Below are 22,243 nucleotides of genomic sequence, written 5' to 3' on the forward strand. Positions count from 1 at the left end.
TTATTGCATACATATTTGTATGTCACAGTTTGTTTTTAATATGCTGATAAGTGAATTTCAATATAATCTGTCCTGTGTACCTTTATCTATTTTATTTTATGCAAACACATTATTCTGAGAAGGGGTCCAAAGGCCTCATCAGATGCCAATGGGTTCTATGGCTCAAAAAAGAGTTAAAATCTCCTGACAGAGAACCTCCTAAACCACAATAAGGAGGTTGGATTTTATTTTAATTATAAAAGAAGATAATCCTCATACATTTAAATGATTACTCTAACCCCAAAGACTATGTATTACAAAGATAAAGAAATACCGATGCAGTGAAAAACACCTGGAAGAAACCTCCTTATCCAAGTAACATTATCAATCCTGGGATAAACTGACATAATATGGCCCCGGATATGATACACTGAGAAGGATACACATTGCCCATGTAGTATTCCTGCCAAATATGTTTAGTCTGATTCTAATCATGAACAAACAATCAGGTAATCCCAACCGAAGGACAGTCTGGACACAGCTGGCTTGGGCATTTTTAAAAATATCAATATAATGAAAACAAAAGCTGGAGAACTGTTTTATATTTTAAAAGACCAAAGAGAAATGACAACTATAAGCTATGTGTGACTCTTAATTGGATTCTGAATCTAAAAAGAAAAAAAGAAGATGTAAGAACAATTTGGGGACAATGGGGGAAAATTGAATATAGATTTTATATTAGGTAACATTCTTGTACCAACAAACTATTGGGTATAAGATAGGCTCAAGGATGTATTGTACAACGTGGGAAATACAGCCAATATTTTGTAATAACTGTAAATGGAAAGTAACCTGTAAAAATTGTATAAAATTTTTTTAAATAAAATTTTAAAAAATGAATAAAGTTCTGATGGTCTAAAAAAATAAAATAAAATAGAAAAAAATATACTATTGTACCGATATTAAATGTCATGGGTGTAACGACTGTATTGTGGCTATACAGGAGGGGTCATGATGTTAACTTACTCTCAAATGACTCTCCAAAGAAAAGAAAATGCATATATATACACACATATATATAATTAAATTTTGTTATATTTGCTTTATTTCTCCCTTTCATGTGGATAAGTATATATGTATGTGTATATGTATATTTATGCACACATTTACACATGAAAGGAAGATAAAGCAAAAGTAACAAAATTTAATGAGTTAATTGGTGAATCTAGGTGCTGGAGATCCTGTGTTCATTTTATTCTTATTGCAACTTTCCTGAGGTTTGAAATATTTCAAAATAAAAAGTTTGGGGGAAAATATAGGAAGTGAGTCTTCCTTTTTGCAGACAATAAAGAAAAATGGAAAGAAGAGGAAGTAAGGATAAACTTTCTGATACTACCAAAATAACTATTCTTGCTGCTGAGAGAACAGAACTGGAAGCAGGGAGGCCAGTGAGCTGGGAGGCTACTGCAGCAGAACTGCCAAGAGACGATGGTGGCTTGGATTAGGCTGAAGGCAATGCAGATGAAAGACATGGTCCCATCTGAAGCTCCTACTTTCTGAGAAGGAGGACATGGCGCCATCTACTGGAGAAAGTGATGAGAATAAATGTTTGAGGAGAGACGAGGTTGAAAATAGCCACTGTGGAGAATAGGATAGAGGACTGATCAGGTGGAGTTGGGATGGCAGTGCAGCACTACGTGTGGGTCAGTGGAGATTTGAGACAGAGTTGATGGTGGGACCACTGCAGAGCTGCATGGTTTCACCATCGACATTCAAGATCCAGAAAGGATAGTTTAACAGGTGGGAGTGGCAAAGAGCCTGAAGTGATGGACCACTCCTGAGAGGAGGGACATGAACAGAGGAGGGGCTGACAGGTAGGGAGAAAATGGAGGCCAAGGAGGCCAAGAGCAGGTGGAATGGGAATAACGGAATGAAAGCTCTGGAAAGAGCGGAGGCTGTGGTCACAGAGGGAGACATTTTAAAATCACGCAACAGAAATGCATCAAGGCAAGAGCCAGTCTGTGGCCAGGGAGCAGGTGGCTGATGTGCAGCAGAGATGAGGGTCACAGTGGATGAGAAAGGCGGATGGAAGGTTAAGATGCTCTCCTAGGCAATGTGTCTATTAATAACAAAACTGCTCCTTGCATCTCAGTTTAGCATTGCCCGTGTCAGTCTTGAATCATGAATTGAACTGTATTGCACTCCTGCCTCCAAAATAGATGATGCACTGCACTCCAGAAAGAATTGCGTGTGCTTTGCCAATAAGTCAGTTAATATCTATGAGCTGAGGTCAGTGCTCATTTACACACACACACACACACACACACACACACATACACACACACACAGCCCTTAAGACATTTCAGATGAAATGTAAACACAATAAAATAAATCACATAATTAACCACTTGGTCGTATACAGCTTACCTCGCCTCGGTCTCCAAACATGGAATCTGGAGGTTTGGGGAGTTGTTGTCCACTAATTACTTTCAGGATGAACTGCTTCTTAGGGTTGGCAGGAAGTGGATCACCAGAGAAAGGGTTGAAAGTACCTAAGCCAGGTAAAGCTGAGGTTAAAAATCTAGGTTTGGTAGCATGGAAACCTAGATACCCACATACCCCCACATACCTTAAGCTTGTAGAACAAAGAAACAATAAATGCTGGATTACTATAGTGTTTCTTAAAGCAAAGAAATTATCACCTAACTATCAGCGTGGCTTTTGCCTGAAGGCAATGCCAGCTGGCATTTCCATAGCTGTGTTTTTTTGTTAGAATCTATGCTCCCAAAGGCCAGAAGAATGGACCAATTTAAAACAAGCGTCTGCGATGCAATTATCAACCAAGGCAGGGGGTAAGAGGAACATTTTATTTGAATGTCCATAGTATAGAGAAGGGGAGCAGCTGTCAGATTCACATAATTTTCTATCCTAAACTATTGCAGGTATAGAGTGAATATAATAAACAGAAAGAAGACCTGAAATTAAGTAAACAGCATAGCAAGAAAACACGCAAAGCACAAAATTCTGAAGACACATCTGTCAACAGTTTTGTACCTGAACTGTTAAAAATCCAACTTGGAAAATTTAAAAAGAATTTTGATGAGCAGAACCAAAAGGAAGTGTTTTTGATATAACATTGCATTACCTTTTGTTGTTGTTGTTGTTAGCACTGTTTTGTAATTGGAATAAACTGACTAAAAGGGCTTGATAAAATTGTTTCAGGTGTTATTACAATTTTGCCAGCAGGTCTCAGACTCATACTCCCTTAGAGAGTTTCTGAAAGCATTCAGTTTACAAATAATGCCTAGTGAATATAACGCTGGACCACCGGATTTCAGGTGACAATCCATGCTATTATCCATGTCCCTGTTTAAGTGCATAACATCACAAGGAACATTGTAAACATCATGCTACCCAAATATTAAACAGTTGTGACAAGAGTTCTTTATTTACATTTCAATACCGAATTTACCTCTTTTTTAAAAATCATGTTGCAAAACAGAGGCATCACACTTTCCACAGAGCTCCTTCAATAGAGGCTATGACTATGAAATTAACACACACCTTTGCACATCTGCTGGGGTTTGAGGACATAGCCGCAATTGCCATTTGTCTTGAATTTGGCTCGATTTAACTGCATCATTCGCCCTTCAGACTGGTAGTTCAATGCCACTGTGCAAGTTCAAAGTTTAAGAGAATTAGGCAAGACAGCAGCATAGAGTCAAGACACACGGAGAACCGCTCCTCCCCGAGGCATACACACCTAGCTGGCAACCTGCGTTCCAGTAGGGCAGAGGGTTGAAATTACTGGAATCGATGCGGTAGGCAGAGGGATAAATCCTCGTGAGCTGCTTCTGATTATAAGTCATGAACTGCTCAGATTTCTGCTGAACCACCTGATGTGCTCTTGTTTCACTGAAAGATAACACATTTCCTGTCGTTCCTACAAGTTTTTAACAAAGAAAACAGAAATGTGAGAACTGCTGCAAAGAAAACACCACTCATAAAAGATCTTATAATGCTGTCCGTTTACACCCATAATAAAAGGCAGAGCAAAAGAGTGAATTCAACCAGAGCAGGCACAGCTCCTAAGTAAGAAAGGTCTAATAAAGTTCCCTCTCGGGACTCTTTTGCCATTTCAGATCAGAGCTGTGCATCTTGCTCAGATAACTGCCTGTTTCTGGATCCCATATTCTCCCAAGAATTCAATCATCTCACTACTTCATGTCTATCTGACTAGTATGAAGAGGACAGAGAGGAAAATTATTTTCTAGGTGCATGATTCAAGCAGAATAGCTTTGCCAGAGATCAAGACACCTATGGATAAATAAAACTATCTTTGTAACTCATTCCTGATAAAAGGGAGACATTCGTTGAAGGCATTCATCTAAAAAGCATACATATGAAACACATTAAGTGACAGCTTTCAGAGTCGAAGAAAATAAAGGGAAAAGACCAATTCCAAAGCAGGAAAATTGGGTTTTAAAGTCACTTTGAATAGAATTATGAAACCAGTCAAAACCTATTTGGGAGAAAGGAATCATAATGGAAAAAGAATTCAAAAGAACATCATAAAGAAATAAAAGTTTCAGAAACAAGAACAGCCATCCCCCTAGCCAGATTTATAAATAATGGAAAAGTAAAGGGAGGTAAAAAACAGGAAGCCTATCATCAGAAAGGGTTAATCCAGGACCGACGAAGCTACAAGTTAGGGGGTCATGATGGAGTAAACCTCCAATTATTTAATATCTTACCCTTTTCTCCCAGTACTACCTTTTGTACCACATCTAAAATGCTCCCACTACTCCCACTCCTTCACCAAACATCCATACCCCACCCCCCAAATGACCACCCCATGTCATCTGGTACCTGTTGGAATAGACCAGCCTAGATAAAGATCCAAACGTGCCCAGAGTCTCATTCTCGTTCCAAGGTGTGCTCTGAACCCAGACTGAGGGACATGGCCCATGAAACAAAGGAGGTGAATTATAATCTTACTGAGCCTGAATGGTATCCAGACTCTGCACGTTTATTCATGCACACAGTCTCCCAGGGCCCTTGCTGTCCTTAGGGTTGTACAGCCTTAGTTATTAAACACTGGCCAAATGACTAGCAACTACACTCTACAACATGGAACAGTCATAAACACAAGTGGAAGGCAAAGAAATTAGAGAATTACAGTGCTTAATCTGATGATTTCCCTCAAATAGACTCTTTCCTTATCACATATATCAATATCTTACTGACATAACTTAGCATAGTTTACATATCTCAAGCATACTAAAAATGACCATATTTGTAGATTTTGATGAGGAATACTTTGAACAGGGTAAGAGAAAATATAGTCTTTTTGACAAACCACATTCAGGTAGAGTAGCACTAAAATTAGTACCACTATTTTCTCTGTCTCTCTACATAAATTATGCACACCACATTATCAATAAGATGACCTTGCTAATTAGGTACATGTCAATTAGTATATTAATAGAGTTGAGCTGCTTTGCATTAGGATGAGCCATGCATTCATTATCTATTGCTTATTTTGTGGCTAACACATACACACACAAAAGACAAAAACAGATAAAGTTCAAGAACTAAACAGTCCTCAATATTATTTTCCATTAAGCTAATAGGATGATGATTATCTAAGGCATGTAGTAGAAATATTTCTATGAACCAAATATACCTTTAACTCCATTAAAATACTTCCTGAGTTTATTTTCTAGCTGTGGGCAGATATTATAAGAATGTGATGTTTAGGTACCACCTCACACTGGTCAGACAGTCATCTCAAAAAGTCTACAAATAATAAATGCTGGAGAGGGTATGGAGAAAAGGAAACCCTCCTACAAGGTTGGTGGGAATGTAAATTGGTGCAGCCACTATGGAGAACAGTATGGAGGTTCCTTAAAAAACTAAAAATAGAGCTACTATATGATCCTGCAATCCCACTCCTGGGCACATATCCAGAAAAGATGAAAGCTCTAATTCGAAAAGATACACACCCCCCAACGTTCACTGCAGCACTATTTACAATAGCCAAAACATGGAAGCAACCTAAATGCCCATTAGAGGGATGGATAAAGAAGATGTGATACATATATACAATGGAATATTACTCAACCATAAAAAAGAATGAAATAATGCCATTTGCAGCAACATGGATGGACCTGGAGATTATCATACTAGCTAAGTCAGACAGAGAAAGACAAATATCATATGCTATCACTTACATATGGGATCTAAAATATGACACAAATGAACTTATTTACAAAACAGAAATAGACTCACAGACATAGAAAACAAGCCTATGGTTACAAAAGAGGAAAGGGGAGGGATAAATTAGGAGTTTGGGATTAATATATACACACTACTATATATAAAATAAAGAACAAGGTCCTACTGTGTAGCACAGGGAACTAAATTCAATACCTTGTAATAACTTATAATGGAAAAGAATCTGGAAAAAAAAAAGAATGTGATGTTCACTTGCTGAGAATCCTATAGGGTCTCATGTTCTCACGTGTGAAATTAATTTTTTTTAATAACTGTCACCATCTAAAGAAAGAATCAACACCAAAGGGAAGAAAATCTGCAGATAGAAAAAGATACACTTGTGGAATGGGGGGGGGAATAAAGATCTGAGGAAAGAATCCTGGAGGTTGTAAGGACATAAGACTCAGCACAGGCAGTCAACAAAAACAAAGATTGAGAGGGGGAAGATGGCGGAAGAGTAAGACGCGGAGATCACCCTCCTCCCCACAGATACATCAGAAATACATCTACACGTGGAACAACTACTACAGAACACCTACTGAACTCTGGCAGAAAACCTCAGACCTCCCAAAAGGCAAGAAACTCCCCACGTACCTGGGTAGGGCAAAAGAAAAAAAGAATAAAGAGACAAAAGGATAGGGACGGGACCTGCACCAGTGGGAGGGAGCTGTGAAGGAGGAAAGGTTTTCACACAGCAGAAGCCCCTTCGCGGGCGGAGACTGTGGGTGGCAGAGGGGGGAAGCTTCACAGCCACGGAGGAGAGCACAGCAACAGGGGTGCGGAGGGCAAAGCGGTAAGATTCCCGCACAGAGGATCAGAGCCGACCAGCACTCACCAGCCCGAGAGGCTTGTCTGCTCACCCGCCAGAGCAGGCAGGGCTGGGAGCTGAGGCTCGGGCTTCGGGCTGTCGGAGCGCGCAGGGAGAGGACTGGGGTTGGTGGCGTGAACACAGCCTGAAGGGGTTAGGGCACCACGGCTAGCCGGGAATGAGTCCGGGAAAAAGTCTGGAGCTGCCGAAGAGGCAACAGACTTTTTCTTCCCTCTTTGTTATCTGGTGCGCGAGGAGAGGGGTTTAAGAGCGCTGCTTAAAGGAGCTCCAGAGATGGGCGCGAGCCGTGGCTAAAAGCGCGGACCCCAGAGACAGGCAGGAGACGCTAAGGCTGCTGCTACCGCCACCAAGAAGCCTGTGCGCGAGCACAGGTCACTCTCCACACCTCCCTTCCGGGGAGCCTGTGCAGCCCGCCACTGCCAGGGTCCCAGGATCCGGGAACAACTTCCCCTGGAGAACGCACGCACGGCGCGCCTCAGGCTGGTGCAACATCACACTGGCCTCTGCCGCTGCAAGCCCGCCCCGCACTCCGTGCCCCTCCCGCCCGCCCGGCCTGAGTGAGCCGGAGCCTCCGAATCAGCGGCTCCTTTAACCCTGTCCTGTCTGAACGAAGAAGAGACGCCTTCCGGGGACCCACACGCAGAGGCGGGGCCAAATCCAAAACTGAAACCCGGGAGCTGTGCGAACAAAGAAGAGAAAGGGAAATCTCTCCCAGCAGCCTCAGGAGCAGCGGATTAAATCTTCACAATCAACTTGATGTACCCTGCATCTGTGGAATACCTGAATAGACAACGAATCATCCCAAATTGAGGAGGTGGACTTTGAGAGCAAGATTGATTATTTTTTTCCCCTTTTCCTCTTTTTGTGAGTGTGTATGTGTATGCTTCTGTGTGAGATTTTGTCTGTATAGCTTTGCTTTCATCATTTGTCCTAGGGATGCATCCGTCCGTTTTTTTGTTTTAATACTTAAACAAATTGTTTTTCCTAAATTATTTTTTATTTTAATAACTTTATTTTATTTTACCTTACTTTATTTTATTTTCTTTTATCCTCTTTCTTTCTTTCTACTTTTTCTCACTTTTATTCTGAGCTGTGTGGATGAAAGTCTCTGGGTGCTGCTGCCAGGAGTCAATGCTGTGCCTCTGACATGGGAGAGCCAACTTCAGGACACTGGTCAACAAGAGACCTCCCAGCTCCACGTAATATCAAACAGTGAAAATCTCCCAGAGATCTCAATCTCAACACCAACACCCAGCTGCACTCAACGACCAGCAAGCTACAGTGCTAGACACCCTATGCCAAACAACTAGCAAGACAGGAATACAACCCCAGCCATTAGCAGAGAGGCTGCCTAAAATCATAATGAGTCCACAGATACCCCAAAACACACCACCAGACATGGACCTGCCCACCAGAAACACAAGATCCAGCCTCATCCACCAGAACACAGGCACTAGTCCCCTCCCCCAGGAAGCCTACACAACCCACTGAACCAACTTTAGCCACAGGGGACAGACACCAAAAATAACGGAAACTATAAACCTGCAGCCTGCAAAAAGGAGACCCCAAACACAGTAAGATAAGCAAAATGAGAAGACAGAAAAACACACAGCAGATGAAGGAGCAAGATAAAAACCCACCAGACCTAACAAATGAAGAGGAAATAGGCAGTCTACCTGAAAAAGAATTCAGAATAATGATAGTAAAGATGATCCAAAATCTTGGAAATAGAATAGAGAAAATGCAAAAAACATTTAAAAAGGACCTAGAAGAACTAAAGATGAAACAAGCAACAATGAACAACACAATAAATGAAATTAAAAATACTCTAGATGGGATCAATAGCAGAAAAACTGATGTAGAAGAACGGATAAGTGACCTGGAAGATAAAATAGTGGAAATAACTACTGCAGAGCAGAATAAAGAAAAAAGAATGAAAAGAACTGAAGACAGTCTCAGACACCTCTGGGACTACATTAATCGCATCAACATACGAATTATAGGGGTTCCAGAAGAAGAAGAGAAAAAGAAAGGGACTGAGAAAATATTTCAAGAGATTATAGTTGAAAACTTCCCTAATATGGGAAAGGAAAAAGTTAATCAAGTCCAGGAAGCACAGAGAATCCCATACAGGATAAATCCAAGGAGAAACACTCCAAAACATATTAATCAAACTGTCAAAAATTAAATACAAAGAAAGCATATTAAAAGCAGCAAGGGAAAAACAACAAATAACACACAAGGGAATCCCCATGAGGTTAACAGCTGATTTTTCAGCAAAAACTCTGCAAGCCAGAAGGGACTGGCAGGACATATTTAAAGTGATGAAGGAGAAAAACGTACAACCAAGACTACTCTACCCAGCAAGGATCTCATTCAGATTTGATGGAGAAATTAAAACCTTTAAAGACAAGCAAAAGCTGAGAGAGTTCAGCACCACCAAACCAGCTTTACAACAAATGCTAAAGGATATTCTCTAGGCAAGAAACACAAGAGAAGGAAAAGACCTACAATAACAAACGAAAAACAATTAAGAAAATGGGAATAGGAACATACATATCAATAATTACCTTAAATGTAAATGGATTAAATGCTCCCACCAAAAGACACAGACTGGCTGAATGGATACAAAAACAAGACCCATTTATATGCTGTCTACAAGAGACTCACTTCAGACCTAGAGACACATACAAACTGAAAGTGAGGGGATGGAAAAAGATATTCCATGCAAATGGAAACCAAAAGAAAGCTGGAGTAGCAATTCTCATATCAGACAAAGTAGACTTTAAAATGACTATTAGAAGAGACAAATAAGGACACTACATAATGATCAAGGGATCGATCCAAGAAGAAGATATAACAATTGTAAATATTTATGCACCCAACATAGGACACCTCAATACATAAGGCAAATGCTAACAGCCATAAAAGGAGAAATCGACAGTAACGCATTCATAGTAGGGGACTTTAACACCCCACTTTCACCAATGCACAGCTCATCCAAAATGAAAATAAATAAGGAAACAAAAGCTTTAAATGATACATTAAACAAGATGGACTTAATTGATATTTATAGGACATTCCCTCCAAAAACAACAGAATACACATTTTTCTCAAGTGCTCATGGAACATTCTCCAGGATAGATCATATCTTGGGTCACAAATCAAGCCTTGGTAAATTTAAGAGAATTGAAATTGTATCAAGTATCTTTTTCTTTTCCGAGCACAACGCTATGAGACTACATATCAATTACAGGAAAAGATCTGTAAAAAATACAAACACATGGAGTCTAAAAAATACATGACTTAATAACAAAGTGATCACTGAAGAAATCAAAGAGGAAACCAAAAAATACCTAGAAACAAATGACAATGTAGACACAACGACCCAAAACCTATGGGATGCAGCAAAAGCAGTTCTAAGAGGGAAGTTTATAGCAATACAATCCTACCTTAAGAAACAGGAAACATCTCGAATAAACAACCTAAACTTGCACCTAAAGCAATTAGAGAAAGAAGAACAAAAATAACCCAAAGTTAGCAGAAGGAAAGACATCATAAAGATCAGATCAGAAATAAATGAAAAAGAAATGAAGGAAATTATAACAAAGATAAATAAAACTAAAAGGTGGTTCTTTAAGAAGATAAACAAAATAGATACACTGTTAGGCAGACTCATCAAGAAAAAAAGGGAGAAGACTCAAATCAATAGAATTAGAAATGAAAAAGTCACATATTAATCAAACTGTCAACATACACTGCAGAAATACAAAAGATCATGAGAGATTACTACAAGCAACTCTATGCCAATAAAATGGACAACCTGGAAGAAATGGACAAACTCTTAGGAATGCACAACTTGCCAAGACTGAATCAGGAAGAAATAGAAAATATAAACAGACCAATCACAAGCACTGAAATTGAGACTGTGATTAAAAATCTTCCAACAAACAAAAGCCCAGGACCAGATGGCTTCACAGGCGAATTCTATCAAACATTTAGAGAAGAGCTAACACCTATCCTTCTCAAACTCTTCTAATATATAGCAGAGGGAGGAACACTCCCAAACTCATTCTACGAGGCCACCATCACCCTGATACCAAAACCAGACAAGGATGTCACAAAGAAAGAAAACTACAGGCCAATATCACTGATGAACAGAGAGGCAAAAATCCTCAACAAATACTAGCAAACAGAAGCCAACAGCACATTAAAAGGATCATACACCATCATCAAGTGGGGTTTATTCCAGGAATGCAAGGATTCTTCAATATACGCAAATCAATCAATGTGATAAACCATATTAACAAATTGAAGGAGAAAAACCATATGATCGTCTCAATAGATGCAGAGAAAGCTTTCGACAAAATTCAACACCCATTTACGATAAAAACCCTCCAGAAAGTAAACATAGAGGGAACTTTCCTCAACATAATAAAGGCCATATATGACAAACCCACAGCCAACATCATCCTCAATGGTGAAAAACTGAAAGTATTTCCACTACGATCAGGAGCAAGACAAGATGGCCCACTCTTACCACTCTTATTCAACATAGTTTTGGAGTTTTAGCCACAGCAGTCAGAGAAGAAAAGGAAATAAAAGGAATCCAAATCAGAAAAGAAGAAGTAAAGTTGTCACTGTTTGCAGATGACATGATACTATACATAGAGAATCCTAAAGATGCTACCAGAAAACTACTAGAGCTAGTCAATGAATTTGGTAAAGTAGCAGGATACAAAATTAATGCACAGAAATCTCTGGCATTCCTATACACTAATGATGAAAAATCTCAAAGTGAAATTAAGAAAACACTCCCATTTACCATTGCAACAAAAAGAATAAAATATCTAGGAATAAACCTACCTAAGGAGACAAAAGACCTGTATGCAGAAAATTATAAGACACTGATGAAAGAAATTAAAGATGATACAAACAGATGGAGAGATATACCATGTTCTTGGATTGGAAGAATCAATATTGTGAAAATGACTCTACTACCCAAAGCAATCTACAGATTCAATGCAATCCCTATCAAACTACCACTGGCATTTTTCACAGAACTAGAACAAAAAATTTCACAATTTGTATGGAAACACAAAAGACCCCGAATAGCCAAAGCAATCTTGAGAACGAAAAACGGAGCTGGAGGAATCAGGCTCCCTGACTTCAGACTATACTACAAAGCTACAGTAATCAAGACAGTATGGTACTGGCACAAAAACAGAAAGATAGATCAATGGAACAGGATAGAAAGTCCAGAGATAAACCCACACACATATGACCACCTTATCTTTGGTAAAGGAGGCAGGAATGTACAGTGGATAAAGGACAGCCTCTTCAATAAGTGGTGCTGGGAAAACTGGACAGGTATATGTAAAAGTATGAGATTTGATCACTCCCTAACACCATACACAAAAATAGGCTAAAAATGGATTCAAGACCTAAATGTAAGGCCAGAAACCATCAAACTCTTAGAGGAAAACACAGGCAGAACACTCTATGACATAAATCACAGCAAGATCCTTTTTGACCCAACTCCTAGAGAAATGGAAATAAAAACAAAAATATACAAATGGGACCTAATGAAACTTCAAAGCTTTTGCACAGCAAAGGAAACCATAAACAAGACCAAAAGACAACCCTCAGAATGGGAGAAAATATTTGCAAATGAAGCAACTGACAAAGGATCAATCTCCAAAATTTACAAGCAGCTCATGCAGCTCAATACCAAAAAAACAAACAACCCAATCCAAAAATGGGCAGAAGACCTAAATAGACATTTCTCCAAAGAAGATATACAGACTGCCAACAAACACATGAAAGAATGCTCAACATCATTAATCATTAGAGAAATGCAAATCAAAACTACAGTGAGATATCATCTCACACCGGTCAGAATGGCCATCATCAAAAAATCTAGACACAATAAATGCTGGAGAGAGTGTGTAGAAAAGGGAACACTCTTGCACTGCTGGTTGGAATGTGAATTGGTACAGCCACTATGGAGAACAGTATGGAGCTTCCTTAAAAAACTACAAATAGGGCTTCCCTGGTGGCACAGTGGTTGAGAGTCCACCTGCCGATGCAGGGGACACGGGTTCATGCCCCGGTCCGGGAAGATCCCACATGCTGTGGAGCGGCTAGGCCCGTGAGCCATGGCTGCTGGGCCTGTGCGTCTGGAGCCTGTGCTCTGCAACAGGAGAGGCCACAACAGTGAGAGGCCCGTGTACCGCAAAGAAAAAAAACAAAACAAAAAAACTACAAATAGAACTACCATATGACCCAGCAATCCCACTACTGGGCATATACCCTGAGAAAACCAAAATTCAAAAAGAGTCATGTACCAAAATGTTCATTGCAGCTCTATTTACAATAGCCCGGTGATGGAAACAACCTAAGTGCCCATCATCGGATGAATGGATAAAGAAGATGTGGCACATATATACAATGGAATATTACTCAGCCATAAAAAGAAACGAAATTGAGCTATTTGTAGTGAGGTGGATGAGCCTAGAGTCTGTCATACAGAGTGAAGTAAGTCAGAAAGAGAAAGACAAATACTGTATGCTAACACATATATATGGAATTTAAGAAAAACAAAATGTCATGAAGAACCTAGGGGTAAGACAGGAATAAAGACACAGACCTACTAGAGAATGGACTTGAGGATATGGGGAGGGGGAAGGGTGAGCTGTGACAAAGTGAGAGAGTGCCATGGACATATGTAAAATAGATAGCTAGGGGGAAGCAACCGCATAGCACAGGGAGATCAGCTCGGTGCTTTGTGACCACCTAGAGGGCTGGGATAGGGAGGGTGGGAGGGAGAGAGACACAAGAGGGAAGAGATATGGGATCATATGTATAACTGATTCACTTTGTTATAAAGCAGAAACTAACACACCATTGTAAAGCAATTATACTCCAATAAAGATTAAAAAAAAAAAAGCAAAAAAAACCAGACTCAACACAATGTTGTTTTCCCTTCACTGAGACATGAGAAAATGGGAGATTCTGACGTACATTTCTCTTCCACTAAAATTACAATTAGATTGAAAACCCATATGACCGCAGTTTATTTTCATAAGCACCCATTAACTGAACAAAATACAAGTGAGAAAGGAAGAGGATAAAGAGAAAGAGCAGCTAGCAGGAAACTCAGGGTAAGAACAGTTGTAACTAGAATTTCTCAACTCCACATATGGCAACTGATGGGTAAGAAACTGTGAAAGAGTCAATGCTTCTGAAATTTCTGCTCTTGTTGTTAAAATTGCAATCTGTGGATTAAATTATTTTCATCAAGGTCAAAATTTTCAATGAGAAAATACAGGGCGTTTCAAGATGTTATATTTGTCAATTAATTTCCTCTTTCTTCTAGTCATTCACACTTGGAACAGCCATCTGTGATCTGGCCATCAAACTAAGTCAAGTCTCCATAGTTTGAAGACTGGGAAGACCTTGCTCTGATACATTTGTGTTTTTAATAATAATAAAGTCTTCCTCTGACCTCTAGCCAATTAGGCAAAGTAATCAAAAGAGCCCTCCCTGTGAGCTAAGCATTGTACCAGCCATCAGTTTCCTGACACTCAAGCTGGATTCTCCACAGTTCCAGAAATGTGTGCTGATGATCCGATTAACAAAAGTTTAATTAACAATTGACAAAGAAAGGTCAGGAGTGTGTATCCAGAAGAAAAAACCCTCAGGCCTTACCATCATCCACAATGTCCTGGGCTGCCACGGAGTTTGTGTACACAACCAAATCAGAGAGCTCTCGACAGAGCTTCATGGTTTTCCTTCGGCGGCCCAACCTGTAAAATACACACCAGGACTCATGACATTTTAGAGCTGGAAGAGGTTTGGGCTTCTGGTTACTCCACCTTCCCTACCTGCTCCTGATGGAGCCAGGATTAGAAACCAAGTGTGATTTTTAGTTCAGCATTCTCTCCACCACAACACCATACTCTTGTGGCTTTTTTCACCGCTCAGCCAGACTTTATTCACAGTCTCTTCTCCTGAATTTGTGAGTTCTATTGTGAAGGGCTTGATTCCCACCATTACCCAACTGTGGAGTAAACCAGAATTTAGCAGGGAATCACTCTGCTTTGTCAGAAGGAGAACCTGGACTAAAAAGCAGTAGGGATACTGTACTGTCAGTCACAAGAATCCTATACCTAAAGATAAATACACCAAACTTTCCATAGTCATTATCTTCTAGAGGTATAAGTACAGTGATTTTTGATTTCTTCTTTATGCTTTTTCTATATTCTTCAACTTCTTAAGACAAATATCCATTACTTACTCTCTCTGTACATCTATATCTTCTGTATCCCATAAACCACTCCTAGGATCTGCTGTACAACTTTACAAATTCTGCCACTTACTCTTTGCCACAGTAAAATTCTCCATAGATTATCACATTCTCCTCACAGACACACTTTTCTCCTCTAGGAAAACATATAATCATTAAAAACTTCAATCCCCACCAAAGGAGATACACAAATGGCCAATAAGAACATGAAAAGAAGCTCAACATTAGTCATTTAGGAAATGCAAACCAAACTACAGTGAGATACCACTGCATATCTACTAGGTTGGCTATAACCAAAAAGAAAGGCAATAATGAGTGTTGGCAAGGATAAGGAGAAACTGGAATGCTCATATATTGCTGGGGAATTTTCAATGGTACAACTGCTTTGCCAACATAGTTTGGCAGTTCCTCAAAAAATTAAACAGTTACCATGTGACTCAGGAATTCCACTTTTAAGTATATACCCAAGAGAAATAAAAACCTATGTCCACATAAAAACTTAGAAATGAATGTTCATAGCAGTATTATTCATAATAGCCAGAAAGTGAAAACAACCTAAATATCCTATAGCTAATTAATAGATAAATGAAATGCAATATATTCATACAATGGAATATTATTCAACAATAAAAAGGAATGAAGTACTGATACATTCTACAACATGGATGAATCTTGGAAATATTATACTAAGTGAAAGGAGCCAGACAAAAAAGGCCAAATATTGTAGGATTCCATTTATATGTAATGTCCAGAAAAGGCAAATCTATAGAGACAAAAAGTTGGTACCAGAGACCGGGGGAGAGAGAGATGGAAAGTCGCTGCTAATGGTAGAGTTTCTTTTTGGTGTGATGAAAATGTTCTGGACTTAGATAGTGATGATATAGATTTATTCACTCAGTGAATATTTATTGAGCACCTATTGGAGATAAAATAGTGAACAAATCAGACAAAAATTCTTACTGTAATGATACTTATATACATTCAACAAAAGAATTAAGGCCAAAATGTGTCAACAACTCATTTTGCCAAGAAAGAAGACAGGCACATAGACAGGTATAAAAACCAATGGGGGCTTCCCTGGTGGCGCAGTGGTTGAGAGTCCGCCTGCCGATGCAGGGGACACGGGTTCGTGCCCCGGTCTGGGAAGATCCCATATGCCGCGGAGCGGCTGCGCCCGTGAGCCATGGCCACTGAGCCTGCGCATCCGGAGCCTGTGCTCCGCAACGGGAGAGGCCACAACAGTGAGAGGCCCGCATACCGCAAAAACAAACAAACAAACAAACAAAAAAACAATGGGAAGAAGAATCCATGTTCCTCCTCCACCACGTAATTAGGAAATTCTCTAGCCATCGGTAAAAATCTGGTTTTGTGAAAGCAAATGATTATAAATCAATGTGAGAGAGGTAATGCCTAGAAATGACAAGTAAAACTCCCAGGACACTCCATAACACAGACGACTTCTGTATAAAGTTAGCCCTTTTAATCCTTATCTTAAAATTGAATTAGTTTACTGAAGTCCCGAAAGGACACCGTCATCAATGCTTGAGCCTCGATAGCTATTATGGGCAAATCTCTAATTGACTCAAGAGCAGCATGCAACATGATTTCACGTGACAGCTTCCCTGGCTATATGATTCAGAGCCAAGCCTTTCTCAAACTTATATTTGAGAAAATTCACAGCAGAGGTCTCCTGGAAGGTAATTCTATTTCTCTTATATCCTTTACTGTAACTACATATTGAATTTTCTGTACTCTAAGGGTAGGAACCATACACATCTCCTTTGCCCTCACTAATTAGTTACTATTTTATATATGGACATTCTGTTGGAGTGAAGCTCAAATATAAAATTTAAGTGAACACTAAATGTGATTTATTCCTATAGGACCTCTGTGCCTCCAATTTCGTTTAGTTTCAGTCTTATGATAAAGTCACAGAGGGGTGTGTGTGTACATGTGCACGTGTTTGTATATTTATCTGTCTATGAAGGATATAATTTACTTTCCTTTGCGAGACTTACTGTATACATAATTTGCCAGAAAATCCTGTATCAAATCATGTGTCACAATTTGGGTTCTACAGTTTTGGCCATTTTACTCATTCCAAATTCTACTGGCAATAATAAAGACAACAGCAGCTAATATTTTTGAGCACTTAGTTAATTGGAGTAGGGCTCATCAAGCCAAATAGTTTAATTCCTTTAATCCTTACAATGACCCTAAGAAATAGATACAAATGAGGAGCCTAACTTGCCCCCATCTTAAAGTTGGAGGAACAAGAGTTTGAAGTCTGGCTGATTTCAGATCCCTGACTCTTCACATGTTCTCATCATCTATCTTCTCCTTCAGTCTCCTGTGAGAGCCCCTCTGTACTAGTTCATGTGGTCCCTCTCTCTTCTCTGAAGATATCTTTTACCTGACAACTGCTACAGCCAGCATTTATTAAGAGCTCACTGTGTGCCAGGCAGCACAAGTGCCCTACATGTATTATAATCTCACATCCTGTTGATCTTCACATGTCCCACTGCAGAGCTCTCTACCTTGCAATCTGATTTCCTAGACATGTACAACTAAAACAGCCAAGCTGATGTGGATGGAGGGGCCCCAGGAGCCTGAGCAGGAAACATGGAGAGCTTTCTTACCTGTACAGCTGGCCGGTCTCCTTGCCAGGGTTCTGCTGTGCGTCCTCCTCTTCATCAGCACTACAAGATTTGGACCGTGATTTTGTGGTTTTCTGCCGGAAAAATCAGAGTTCACTTAACACAAACTCAGCACATCAGGTACATCTACAACATACAGAGGAATGAGCTTTAAAATAGACACACACACACACACACACACAAGGACAATTACTTGGAAAAAAACAACTGACCAAATATTGCAGCTTGCCTCACCATCAATAATAAGCATGTCTGTGGCCAAAATTATCTTAAAATATCAAGGCAAAACGGAGGGTTTCATGCTCTAACATTGACTTCTAAGCCACATAAAATGTAGGTCTTAGACTATTAGTCATGCATTGAAGGTCTCTGTGAGGGGTAGGGTTAAAGTTGTAATATCTATTTAAACGATTATAAGGGATAAAGGGTCCTTTTATATAGGAAGCTCACTATTCCCTTTGACTTACTTATAAAAGGCAGATTTGATAAAAAAGACAAGTAGTAATTTTTAAATGAATAACTACCACTCCTGCTTTTGTTCAGTATGCATTCAAAAACCCATCTAAATCAAACTGTTCATTTGAGACTTTGACCCATCTTAATTTCTAGAGCAGAATGAAAATTGTTACCTACAGGAGTCAGGCTGAAAGACTGTAGGACTAACCTGGTGTCTTTGGACAGATTAGCTGTTAGACATAAAACCTCTTAGGAATGATACACTTTCAGCCCCACCACATTGGAGATAACCCCAATATTTGGCAACACACACGTCAACGATACAAATGATGGGGAGGGGCCCTAGTAACTGCAGAAAAACTTGCCACCAAAATTACAGCTTCTACAAACAAAGGTAAGACCTTTAGACAGAGTACCCTGGACATTTTGGGAACATGGCTTAGAAAAGGAAAGGGACTCCATCCCCACATTACCATGGGACCAAATCAACTTCTAGATTTTCTCATTCTCAACAAATAAAAAAATTCAAACTACCCTGTTGGCATAAACACATTCAACTCTACTGCACTGACGGCAAGGCGCCAATTTAGTCTAGAACATTTTTACATCTTATTTATGCCTTGAGAACTTCAGTGCACATGGTGTGGACCCAGGCATCTGATGATCTCATGTTCCAGATTGGCCTCTCACCAAGCTGATAAATTGGCTAATCTCTCAAGCTTTCTATTGTGCTTTTTTAAAGGGTAGGACAAAAACATCTGTCCTAAAGGATTATTATTTTTGTGATGATTAAATGAGATGACATGGAAAGTCATTCTGTAAACCACATAATATTAACTTTCAATTTAAAATACTATTAATACTTATTTAAATAACCTGTAAATAGTCTTGTAAACATTCACTCTTATGACTTGAGACATAATAAATTCTAATGCTATACTAGCAAAGGTACTCCCTAAAAGCTTTACTTTGGAAAATAATTTTAATTTAAATGAGTGGTTGTAATCAAGAAAAGAAATATTCTCCAATTCTGCATATAGTTAGTAATTTGAGGTGTTACAATAATAAATCTGTCTTTCCCAGGTTCATTTTAAAATATAAAATGCAGAAAATAGAAATAAGTAATGAATCGCCAATGATAGATATTTGGAGAAATGATGATATATTTTCTTTACATACAGTTTTGATACATCTTATCATAGTTAACATATGACATAATCAGTTTTTCATCTTATTTTTTTATTTAATGTTTTGCATGTTGAGCTCGTCAGAGTGATCATCTTTCTTTCTTTTTTTTTTTTTTTTTTGCGGTACGCGGGCCTCTCACTGTTGTGGCCTCTCCCGCTGTGGAGCACAGGCTCCGGACGCACAGGCTCAGCGGCCATGGCTCACAGGCCCAGCCGCTCCGCGGCATGTGGGATCTTCCCGGACCGGGGCACGAACCCGCGTCCCCTGCATTGGCAGGCGGACTCTCAACCACTGTGCCACCAGGGAAGCCCAGAGTGATCATCTTTTAATGGCTGCATAATTGTCCATTGTGTGAATGAATCATGATTTACTCAAGCAGTCTTTATGGGAGAACATTTTGGTTGTTTTCAGTTTATTATGACTATTTTGTCCAACCTTTCAATAAATTATCCTATTGATGGGGCAGGAAATTCCAGATACAACATTCATTAAAGTACAAGAAATGGCCTTGGAGAAACCTCATGCATAAAGTTCATCACCCAATAATTGACTTGTTTAACATGTTTTACCTTTTTATTGAAGGTAAAGCATACACTTAGAAAAGCACAGGAATCGTAAGTGCACAGCATGATGGCTTTCCACAAAGTGAAACCACCCAAGTGAGGAAATGGAATATTATCTGCCCCAAAGCCTTCAGGTTCTCCCGTTCGGTCATCACCTTCTCCCCAAAGGTAACTACTATCTTGACTTTTATCCCATAGATTTTTTTTTGCCTGTTTTTGAGCTTCATATAAATGGACTCAAACTGTATGTACTCTCTTGGGTCTGGCTTCTTTTGCTCAATGTCATGTTTACAAAGATCACACTATTGCATGTAGTTATAATTTTGTCATTCTCATTGCTGATAAATATTCCCTTATGTGAATACGTCACAGTTTTTATCCTTTCTAATGCTGATGGACGTTTGAACTGTCTCCTGTTTGTAGTATTGCAACTAATGCCCCTGTAAATATCGTTGTTTGTCTCGTGACACACACCTAACAATGGAACTGATAAGACATGGTTCATAGAGTGGCTTTAGTTGGTACTGTGAAACAGTGTGTGGAAGTAGCTGCACAAAGGCAGGTTCCCATTAGCAGTTGATGAGAGCTCAAGTTGCCCAGCATCCTCACTAACACATGCTGTTGTCAATCTCTTTATGTTTGCTGTTGTGGTGGGTGTACACGGAATCTCATCATCATTTTAGTTTGCATTTCCCAGAGGACTGATAAGGGGGAGAACCTTTTCCATATTAGCCACTTGGATATCTTCTGTTGTGAAGTTCATTTAAGGCTTTTGCTTGTTTTTTAAAAATTAGTGTGCCTTCTTTATTGATTTATAGGAATTCTTTATATATTCAGGAAAGAAATCCTTTGTGGACTTGTACAGAATATTGAAAATATTCTTTCCCAGTATGTTATTTGCTCTTTGATACTTCTGATGAATAGGAGTTCTTAAATTATAAAATAGTTTAATTATCAACTTTTTCCTTTTCTGGGGTCCTCATTGAGAAATCTGCAGTTATTCCAAGGTCATGATGATAGTCTCCTGTCACCCTCTAGACGCTTTAAATTACCTGAATTATGCACACTTATCTTCCTTAATTCGTACCTTATGTTTTCCGAAGTTGGTCATGAGGGATCGTCCATGTGTTTTCTTTCCACTTTCCTTCACATCTGGATGCTGAGTAAATAAAGCATAATATGACTACTTTTCTTCTTTGCTTTTGTTTTCTCCTTAGTTCTGGTGGAAGGGCATGGAGTCCCTCTCTCCTTCCATCTCTTGGTGGGCAGCCGGAAGGTCCTGCTCATTTCCTCCTGCTCTACCCTCCACTTCCCTGAAGGTGGCTGTGTCTGCCTTGAGAGAGGGGGGGGATGCTGCAGAGAGAGACCTGGGCACCATCAGGAGATGGCAGCTGCCAACAGCTCCCCAAAGCTGGGGTCAAGGACCTCTCAGTAATGCCCAGGTGTGCAGGCCTCTCTACTGCCTGTTCACAAGGCTCTCTAGAGCACAGGATGTATTCCTATCAATGCCCTGAGGGGGAATAAATCATCTTCAGTTAAAAGTAGATTTAATTTTGAAAAATGGCCACAAGTCATTAACAGCCAATTCAGTTGACTAAAAAAAACTAATCAGACTGATCACTTAATTACTATTTAGAATTTGGAAACATTAAAAACAAATAAAATCCAAGTATATCTATGAGGCAATAAGATTGTTTTTCTTTAAGTAAACTGCAGCAGAGCTTATCTGTTCATTAAAATCATTCCCTCTGTGGTAAGCACAGGAAAGATGTATTGTAGATTCTGAATTCCTCCTCATGTGAATTAATTTTCCAGGCTAGAGATCTCTTTACTCTAGGGGACAGGAAAAAAAAACAAAAAGACCACTCTGCTAAAAGGGTTTAGACTCTTTTTCCAATTGTCATCCCTAAAAATATGTATTAGGTGATTCACTGCTAACTACATGATGTAAGAGGAGACCAAGAGGCCCCGCCCTCCCGGGACTTTC

The 22,243-nt window shown here is 39.5% G+C and overlaps 1 protein-coding gene across 5 annotated transcripts in view; it reads right to left on the reverse strand.

Annotated features, from left to right (window-relative positions):
* PLCH1 (phospholipase C eta 1) overlaps positions 1-22,243 on the reverse strand; it is a gene marked incomplete at its 5' end in the record, with an annotated part of 212,634 nt that overhangs the window by 11,323 nt on the left and 179,068 nt on the right. For all 5 annotated transcript variants that reach the window (XM_082655618.1, XM_082655617.1, XM_082655615.1 and 2 more), the window contains 6 exons: positions 2,407-2,531; positions 3,544-3,651; positions 3,743-3,922; positions 14,795-14,892; positions 18,032-18,123; positions 21,344-21,415. In XM_082655618.1, the coding sequence (XP_082511744.1) occupies positions 2,407-2,531; positions 3,544-3,651; positions 3,743-3,922; positions 14,795-14,892; positions 18,032-18,123; positions 21,344-21,415 (675 nt within the window). The remainder of the gene's footprint in view (positions 1-2,406; positions 2,532-3,543; positions 3,652-3,742; positions 3,923-14,794; positions 14,893-18,031; positions 18,124-21,343; positions 21,416-22,243) is intronic.

The sequence above is a fragment of the Grampus griseus genome (genome assembly GCF_964374135.1).
Source record: "Grampus griseus genome assembly, chromosome: 5".
NCBI lineage: Eukaryota > Metazoa > Chordata > Mammalia > Artiodactyla > Delphinidae > Grampus > Grampus griseus.